This window comes from Salmo salar, chromosome ssa03 (assembly GCF_905237065.1).
Source record: "Salmo salar chromosome ssa03, Ssal_v3.1, whole genome shotgun sequence".
In the NCBI taxonomy this organism is placed as follows: domain Eukaryota; kingdom Metazoa; phylum Chordata; class Actinopteri; order Salmoniformes; family Salmonidae; genus Salmo; species Salmo salar.
The window spans coordinates 45236417-45246876 of NC_059444.1; the positions used below are offsets into that span (position 1 = coordinate 45236417).

General features: G+C 40.8%; 1 protein-coding gene across 6 annotated transcripts in view; it reads right to left on the reverse strand.

Annotated features, from left to right (window-relative positions):
• Positions 1-10460, reverse strand: part of LOC100196681 (far upstream element-binding protein 3) — a 131232-nt gene that overhangs the window by 26094 nt on the left and 94678 nt on the right. For 3 of the 6 annotated variants that reach the window (XM_014191994.2, XM_014191993.2, XM_014191991.2), the window contains one exon: positions 1697-3396. The exons of the other annotated variants lie outside the window; for them this stretch is intronic. In XM_014191994.2, coding sequence (XP_014047469.1) covers positions 3368-3396 — 29 coding nt within the window. In that variant the 3' untranslated portion in view covers positions 1697-3367. Of the gene's footprint in view, positions 1-1696; positions 3397-10460 lie in introns of those variants that run through there. 6 annotated transcript variants of the gene reach the window in all.

The window sequence follows — 10460 nt, forward strand, 5'->3', positions numbered from 1 at the left end:
AAACATACCCTTGTAAAACTAACTATCCTACTGATCCTCGACTTTGGCGATGTCATTTACAAAATAGCCTCCAGACTACATCCAGCAAACTGGACGCAGTCTATCACAGTGCCATCCGTTTTGTCACCAAAGCCCCATATACTACCCACCACTGCGACCTGTATGCTCTCGTTGGCTGGCCCTCGGTACATATTCGTCACCAAACCCACTGGCTCCAGGACATATAAGTCTTTGCTAGGTAAAGCCCCGCCTTATCTCAGATTACTGGTCACCATAGCAACACCCACCAGTAGCACGCGCTCCAGCAGGTATATTTCACTGGTCTCTGCTGCCATGACTGGAACGAATTGCAAAAATCACTGAAGCTGGACTCATATCTCCCTCACTAACTTTAAGCATCAGCTGTCAGAGCAGCTTACCGATCGGTACACAGCCCACCTGTAAATATCCCACCCAACTACCTCATCCCCATTGTTATTATTTTGTTGCTCTTTTGCACCCCAGTATCTCTACTTGCACATCATCATCTGCACATCTATCACTCCAGTGTTAATTCTAAATTGTAATTATTTTGCCACTATGGCCTATTTATTACCTTACCTCCCTAATCTTACTACATTTGCACATACTGTACATAGATTTTTCTATTGTGTTATTGACTGTACGTTCGTTTATCCGATGTGGCCAATTGTTGTTTTTGTCACACTACTTTGCTTTATCTTGGCCAGGTCGCAGTTGTAAATGAGAACTTGTTCAACTGGCCTACCTGGTTAAATAAAGGTGAAAAAAAAAAAAAATCTAAAACATTGGCCAAATCTACACTGGAGTTGTTTACCAAGACAGTGAATGTTACAGTTTTCACTTAAATCTACTTGAAAATCTATGGAAAGACCTGAAAATGATTGTCTAGCAATGATCAAAGCTTGAAGAATACATACATTTTTTTTCTTTTCTTAAAAAAACAAATGTTGCACAATCCAGGTGTGGAAAGCTCTTAGAGAGACTTACCCATAAAGACTCACAGCTGTAATTGCTGCCAAAAGTGTACTGACTCTGGGGTGTGAATACTTATGTAAATGAGATATTTCTGCATTTCATTTCCAAATAAATAAGCAACAAAACCATGTGTTCACTTAGTCATTATAGAGTATTGTGTGTAGATGGGTGCAAAAAAATCCATTGAATCAATTTTGAATTCAGGCTGTAACAACAAAATGTGGAATAAGTCAAGGGGTATGAACACTTTCTGAAGGCACTATGTTTTTTTTGGGGGGGGGGCCCTAGTGACCGGGGGCCCTAAGCGTCGGCTTATGTCGCTTAAGCCCAGGGTCGGCCCTGAGTGCACTACTTTGGACCAGAGCCCTATGGTCAAAAGTAGTGCACTATGTAGGAAATAGGCTGGCATTTGGGATACACCATTCTCTTTTGAAACACATGATCATCTGGGGCAAGGCCGCAATTTGACAGACTTCTACAACTTTTTTTGCTAATGTGTTTTAATGCACGAGTGAGCGAATGAGGGATTGCATTTTGCTAATGGATTAAATTAAAAACAATAGACTTGTAAACACATAACACTTATGCTTCTTTTCTGGCAGAAACCTAGTCATTACATTTGCTGTCCACATCATGTCATTTCATATCTTGAAAAAATTAAATAGGATCAGATTAAAAATAATGCTTCTGAAAGAACAGGTAAATTCATACTCAATCTTGGAGTTTAGATTTAATTGAAGCAGGATACACAGCAACAAAGAAAACTGGTAGGGAGATTGACAAATCATTATACTTCATACCGGTGCAGTTAACTTTTTAACAGTACAAAAATAAAGATTCTATATTTTCACCACAAAAGCAATTGTGGCAAATTACTTTGAGTCAAAGAGTAAAGAAAGCATAGAAATAAACTAGTGAGAATATATATTGCCTCTATTCATGTTTATGGCATATAAAACTTTACACTTAAGGTATCTAAATCACACTATGCTACAGAACAATGAATTTGTTAGTCCAGTGATATGGCTCTCTGGGTAACTCTGCAGTTAAGCTAATTTGCCATTGAAAAGGCAGCAAACATTTCAAAACAGGAATGTGCTTTACAATAGCCCAAATGGTATCAACTGCCCCAGGAACAAAAAAATGACTCTACTTTTAAATACATCGTTAGCTGTGCATATGAGAAAAAAATTCCAAAACAAAATCAGAGGATACAGTATGCCTTGTCATTAGAAAATATAGTAGAGACAGTAATCATGTAACAAATCATAGCATACATTCTTGCTTACACAAAAACAATCATGTTAGCGAGTAACAGAGTGTTCTGGTTGGGATATTGTGGAAGCTAGGGGGTACACACTTACATTTGCCATACAAAAACAAATATTTTTAACAGGTAGAATGAAAGAAAGGCTTAGCAGTCTTGAGCACAGAGCGTATACTGGGTTTATATTTGCACTTGGTGAGAGATGCAACATCAAATTTCGAAACATATTTACCATATTTGAGCAGTGACTACAGAAAACTGGGAGAGCATCCATGTGAAAACTACACAAACAATCCTTATTCAACAAATATACTTAAATACCCATGTACATAAGGATACATACATAACAAGATTAAATCAAACTCATAATAATAACCCCACTCTCTAACAGATCATTTTGACAAGCATTTATTACACTTAGGCTTAAACCTAAGATTTCTAATGTAGGAATAAGAACTCATTTGTCAACATATTTGTCTGCAAACCGAAATGAGATATTGCACCTCCCTGAACAGAAAACAAAACAATAACACAGAAGAATAACAGGATTAAATAAGAAATTAGACACCATACCAGGAATTTAGTACAAAAGAAAACCTTTTTCCAACAATAATACATTACATTTCAATCTCTCAACAAAAAAAAATTCTAGGTAAAAACACAAATCAACACAAGCACAAACACATGCTTAAAACATAGTTCACAAAAACAAAACTGTCATTATACTCAATACTCAAGACTGCTAAGCCAATACCATTTTATTGCTAAAACTGGACAAAATTGATTATACTGCATTTTGTTCAAAGCCACACCGATACATTTTAAGTTCAAGTTTGATCAAAAAAAAAAATGTTATATTCTCAAGACCAGAGGGTATTCCAAATTGCCCAGTAAAATATCAGTTTTTAGGTAAAAAAATAAAATAAAATAAGAAAAAAAAAGAAAGAAAAGAAATATAGATTTTCGTTAAATATTTTTTGTTATTCTATAGCTAGTGCATTACAAAAAGGAAAGGTAAGCCGCAAAGTGTTGAAAATATACTTTAGAAACCTCAATAGTACTGTTAATAGTTCTGTTTTCATCATCTCAATGATTCCAAAATCTTCATAAGATGGGCGTCCATTCTAATGCTCCTGAAAGATATTACAAAGAGGAAAATGTTATGTAGTTTACCATGCATTCATTCATGCAACAGCACACACCAATACACACATGCCTGTAAACTTTTCAAGACTTGGCTTTAACATATACAGTGCCTTCAGAAAGTACTCCGACCCAATTTTCATGCTACCCAAGAGGAAAACGCTGGCATTACAGAGGTAAGGGGGGGGGTCCTGGCGATATTAAGGCAAAAAAGGAAAACCGGCCACCTCTTCCCTCCATTCTACTGGCGAATGTACAGTCACTCGACAATAAGATGGATGACCGCCGATTGTGGATTTGCTAACAACGGGACTCTCGAAACTGCAATATTCTTTGCTTTTCTGAAACATGGTTCTCGGACAAGATACCCCCATGGCTATCCAACTCAATGGATTCTCCATTCACAGGGTGGACAGGACAGTGGAGTCGGGGAAATCGAGGCGGGGAGGGGTTTCCCTCCACATCAACTCCAAGTGGTGTGCTAACTCCAGGGCGGTGGAAGTGTCGACCCACTGTTCACCGGTCTTGGAATACCTGATGGTCAAATGCCGACCCTTCTACCTCCCGAGGGAGTTTTCAGCTCTTATCGTGATTGTTGTATACATTCCACCTCAGGATAAGAGAAATAACAAGCTGGCACTTAACGAACTGTACAAAGCCATAAACAATCAAGAAAACCTACACTACCGTTCAAAAGTTTGGGGTCACCTAGAAATGTCCTTGTTTTGGAATAAAAGCAATTTTTTTTGTCCATTAAAATTAGAGGTCGACCGATTAATCGGCATGGCCGATTAATTAGGGCCGATTTCAAGGTTTCGTAACTATCGGTAATCGGCATTTTTGGAAGCCGACTATGGCCGATTACATTGCAATCCAGGAGGAGACTGCGTGGCAGGCTGACCACCTGTTACACGCGTGCAGCTTCAAAAGGACCTTGTGGCTGCAAGGAGCCAAGGTAAGTTGCTAGCTAGTATTAAACTTATCTTATAAAAAAACTATCAATCTTCACATAAACACTAGTTAACTACATATGGTTGATGATATTACTAGGTTAACTAGCTTGTTCTGCGTTGCATATAATCAATGCGGTGCCTGTTAATTTATCATCGAATCACAGCCTACTTCAACTCCGCCAAATGAGTGATGATTTAACAAAAGCGCATTTGCAAAAAAGCACAATCGTTGCACAAATGTACCTAACCATAAACATCAATGCCTTTCTTAAAATCAATACACAAGTATATATTTTTAAACCAGCATATGTAGTTAAAATAAATTCATGTTAGCAGGCAATAATAACTAGGGAAATTGTGTCACTTCTCTTGTGTTCAGTGCAAGCAGAGTCAGGGTATATGCAGCAGTTTGGGCCACCTGGCTCATTGAGAACTGTGGGAAGACCATTTCTTCCTAACAAAGGCCGTAATTAATTTGCCAGAATTTTACATTATTATGACATAACATTGAAGGTTGTACAATGTAACAGAAATATTTAGACTTAGGGATGCCACCCGTTAGCTAAAATACGGAACAGTTCTCTATTTCACTGAAAGAATAAACGTTTTGTTTTTTGAAATGATAGTTTCCGGATTTGACCATATTAATGACCAAAGACTCGTATTTCTGTGTGTTTATTATATTATAGTCTATGATTTGATATTTGATATAGCAGTCTGACTGAGCAGTGGTAGGCAGCAGCAGACTCATAAGCATTCATTCAAACAGCACTTTACTGCATTTGCCAGCAGCTCTTAGCAATGCTTGAAGCACAACGCTGTTTATGACTTCAAGCCTATCAACTCCCGAGATTAGGCTGGCAATACCTACCGTAATTTCCGGACTATTAAGCGCACTTGAATATAAGCCGCACCCACTGAATTAAATCGTTTTTTTTTTTTTAACATAAATAAGCCGCACATGTCTATAAGCCGCAGGTGCCTACCGGTACATTGAAACAAATGAACTGTACACAGGCTTTAATGGAACACGGCTTGTAACAAAAATAAATAGGCTTTAACGAAACACGGCTTGTAACAAAAAATAAAAAATTTGCAGTAAGCTTTAGTTTTCAATTCCTCACGCTGCTGTTTCCAACGTCTTATCATCGACTCATTAAGACCAAGCTCCCGTGCAGCAGCTCTATTTCCTTTTCCAACAGCCAGATCAATCTCATTCAACTTGAAAGCTGCATCATATGCATTTCTCTGTGTCTTTGCCATGATGAGGGTGACAAAATGACTACCATAATCAGAATGATAGGAAGTTTGAGAGCGCTCGATTTAATCTAAACAGTAAACAAAAAAGTTCTTTGACCTTAACCCGTACGGCAATTTCATTGGTCTAATGAAAGCTTCATGCCGCCAAAAAAACTGAGCACGTCACAGAATGTGGGTTTAAAAAAAAAACTAAAAAAACATTTGAAACGGAAAAAATCCATATATTAGCCGCGTCATTGTTTAAGCCGCGAGGTTCAAAGCGTGGGAAATAAGTTGCGGCTTATAGTCCGGAATTTACGGTAGTTTAAAAACAAGTCCTCAAATGGCAGCTTCATTAAATAGTACCCGCAAAACATCAGTCTCAATCTCAACAGTGAAGAGGCGACTCTGGGATGCTGGACTTCTAGGCAGAGTTGCAAAGAAAAAGCCATATCTCAGACTGGCCAATAAAAAGAAAAGATTAAGATGGGCAAAAGAACAGACACTGGACAGAGGAACTCTGCCCCGAAGGCCAGCATACCGGAGTCGCCTCTTCACTGTTGACGTTGAGACTGGTGTTTTGCGGGTACTATTTAATGAAGCTGCCATTTGAGGACTTGTGAGGCGTCTGTTTTTAAACTAGACACTCTAATGTACTTGTCCTCTTGCTCAGTTGTGCAGCGGGGCCTCCCACTCCTCTTTCTATTCTGGTTAGAGCCTGTTCTTGCATGGAATAGCCTTCATTTCTCAGAGCAAGAATAGACTGACAAGTTTCAGAAGAAAGTTCTTTGTTTCAACAAAATAGTGCCAGGTGTGATGGCCGTCATCGACCCAGAAGATAAGGATCTCGCTTTCCGAGGTCAACGTGAAAAAGTCATTTAATCAGGTCAACACCCGCAAGAACGCGGGGGCCCTATGGTATTCCAGGGCACTTTCTCAGAGCATACACAGAAAAGCTGGCAGGCATATTCACGGTACTTTCAACCTCTCCTTGTCCCAGTCTGTAATCCCCAAATTTTAAGATGACCAGCATCATTCCTGTCACTAAGAACTCTAAGGCTTTATGCCACAACCACCCTGTTGCACTCATTTCTGAAATCAGGAAGTCCTTTGAGAACCTGATTATGGCACACATTATGGCACACATTAACTCCACCATCCGAGACACACTCCAATTTGCATACCAACCCAACAGATCCATAGATGACGCAATATCAATTGCTCTCCACACTCACCCACCTAGATAAGAGGAATACCTATAAGAGAATGCTCTTCATTGACCACAGATCAGCGTTCAAAACCATTGTCCCCTCCAAGCTCGTCACCAGATTACGACTCTGGGTCTGAACACCTCCCTCTGCAACTGGATCCTGGACTTCCTGACAGGTCGACCCCAGGGTGGTGAGAGTAGGCAACATCACCTCCGCCATGCTGACCCTCAACACAGGGGCCCCACAGTGGTGTGTGCTTAGTCCCCTCCTGTTCACCCACGACTGCGTGGCCACGCATGACTCCAACACTAGATAATGGCGCCGGAGGGGATGACTGCGTTTTACGGACTCCTAACCAACAGTGCTATTTGTTCGTTGTTTCGCATGGTTTGTAACTCATTTTGTACATAATGTTGCTTCTACCGTCTCTTATGACCGAAAAGAGCTTCTGGACATCAGAACAGCGATTACTCACCTCAAACTGGACGAAGATATTTTTCTTTAACAAGTCCGACGTGAAGGATATACTGCTTCCCGGAGACCAAGCCCAAACCCCCGCCATTCGCGTGAAGAAAAGAAGGAAATGCAGGGGGTGGAGGTCTGGGTGCCTTGTGAGAATTTGTTGGCAAGTGAGTAAACCACCACTACCCTCTGTATTACTGGCCAACGTGCAATCAGTGGAAAACAAATGGGACGATCTACGATTAAGACATCCTACCAACGGGACATTAAAAACGAATATCTTATGTTTCACGAAGACTTGGCTGAACAACAACTCGGATAATATAGAGCTGGCTTGCTTCTCCATGTTTCGACAGGACAGAGCTGCTACGTCTGGTAAGATGAAGGGCGGGGGTGTGTGACTGTCAATAACAGCTGGTGCACGATATCAAATATTAAAGTCTCAAGTTATTGTTCGCCTGTGGTAGAATAGCTCATGATAAGCTGTAGACAACACTATCTACCAAGAGAGGTCACATCTATATTACTCGCAGCTGTCTACTTACCACCACAAACCGATGCTGGCACTAAGACCGCACTCAACAAGCTGCATAAGGCCATAAGCAAACAAGAAAATGCTCATCCAGAAGAGGTGCTCCTAGTGGCAGGGGAATTTAATGCAGGCAAACTTAAATTTGTTTAACCAAATTTCTACCAGCATGTCACATGTGCAACCAGATGAAGAAATTCAACTCTAGACCACCTTTACTCCACACACAGAGAAGTATACAAAGCTCTCCCTCACCCTCCATTTGGCAAATCTGACTATAATTCTATCCTCCTGATTGCTGCTTACAAGTAAAAACTAAAGCAGGAAGTACCAGTGACTCGCTCAATACGGAAGTGGTCAGATGACTCGGATGCTACAGGACTGTTTTGCTAACACAGACTGGAAAATGTTCCGGTATTCATCCAATGGCATTGAGGAGTATACCACCTCAGTCACTGCCTACATCAATAAATGTATTGACGACGTCGTCCCCACAGTGACAGTACGTACATTTCCCAACCAGAAGCCATGGATTACAGGCAACATCCACACCTAGATAAAGGCTAGAGCTGCCGCTTTCAAGGAGCGAGACATTCATCCGGACGCTAATAAGAAATCCCGGTATGCCCTCAGACGAACCATCAAACAGGCAAAGCATCAATACAGGACTAAGATTGAATCCTACTACACCGGCTCTGACGTTCATCGGATGAGGTGGGGCTTGAAAACTATTACGGACTACAAAGAGAAACCCAGCCACGAGCTGCCCAGTGACGCGAGCCTTCCAGACAAGCTAAATGCATGTTATACTCGCTTTGAGGCAAGCAACACTGAAGCATGCATGAGAGCACCAGCTGTTCCAGACGACTGTGTGATCAAGCTCTCCGTAGCCGATGTGAGCAAGACCTTTAACCTGTTATGGCTAGGGGGCAGTATTTTCACGGCTGGATAAAAAACGTGCCCGATTTAATCTTGTTACCACTCCTACCCAGTAACTAGAATATGCATATACTTATTACATATGGATAGAAAACACCCTAAAGTTTCTAAAACTGTTTGAATGGTGTCTGTGAGTATAACAGAACTCATTTGGCAGGCAAAAACCTGACAAGGTTTCAGGCAGGAAGTGGCCTGTCTGACAAGGTGTCGTTCTTCTTGTCTCTGTTTATTGAAGAGTGAGGATCTTAGCTGTCCCGTGACACTTCCTACGGCTGCCATAGGGTCTCAGAAGGCGGTAAAAAGCTGAATCGTGGCTTTGCAGGCTCTGGCTGAAACAAAGTAGCGTGTTTGGGTAGTGGCTGGTTACAGTACTGTGAGACTCAGGCTCGTGCCCGCGTCGACCGAATGCTTTGTTTTCTTTCCTCTGTTTAGCTAAAAGGAGATTCCCGGTCGGAATATTATCGCTTTTTTACGAGAAAAATGGCATAAAAATGGATTTTAAACAGCGGTTGACATGCTTCGAAGTACGGTAATGGAATATTTCGATTTTTTTGTCACGAATTGCGCCACGCGCGCGACCCTGAGTTACCATTTCAGATAGTGTCTGGGACGCACGAACAAAACGCCGCTATTCGGATATAACGATGGATTATTTTGGACCAAACCAACATTTGTTATTGAAGTAGCAGTCCTGGGTGTGCATTCTGACGAAGACAACAAAAGGTAATCAAACTTTTATAATAGTAAATATGATTATGGTGAGTGCTAAACTTGCCGGGTGTCTAAATAGCGAGCCCGTGATGCCTGGGCTATGTACTTAGAATATTGCAAAATGTGCTTTCACCAAAAAGCTATTTTAAAATCGGACATATCGAGTGCATAGAGGAGGTCTGTATCTATAATTCTTAAAATAATTGTTATGCTTTTTGTGAACGTTTATCGTGAGTAATTTAGTAAAATGTTAGCGAATTCCCCGGAAGTTTGCGGGGGGTATGCTAGTTCTGAACGTCACATGCTAATGTAAAAAGCTGGTTTTTGATATAAATATGAACTTGATTGAACAAAACATGCATGTATTGTATAACATAATGTCCTAGGGTTGTCATCTGATGAAGATCATCAAAGGTTAGTGTTGCATTTAGCTGTCTTCTAGGTTTTTGTGACATTATATGCTAGCTTGAAAAATGGGTGTCTGATTATTTCTGGCTTGGTACTCTGCTGACATAATCTAATAAATAAATATAGATAAAGGAGAGTCTTATCTTTAAAATGCTGTGAAATAGTCATATGTTTGAAAAATGGAAGTTTCTGTATTTTAGAGGAGTTTGTATTTCGCGCCACGCCCATCATTGGATAATGGAGCAGGTGTTCCGCTAGCGGAACGTCTAGATGTAAGAGGTTAAACAGGTCAACAATCACAAAACCACGGGCAAGACGGATTACCAGGACATGTAGTCAAAGCATGCGCAGATCAACTGGCTAATGTCTTCACTGACATTTTCAACCTCCCCCTGACCGAGTCTGTAATACCTACATGTTTCAAACAGACCACCATAGTCCCTGTTGCCAAGAAAACGAAGGTAACCTGCCTAAATGATTACCACCCCGTAACACTCACATCGGTAGCCATGAAGTGCTTTGGAAGGCTGGTCATAGCTCACATCATCACCATCATGCCAGAAACCCTAGACCCACTCCAATTCGCATACCACCCCAACAGA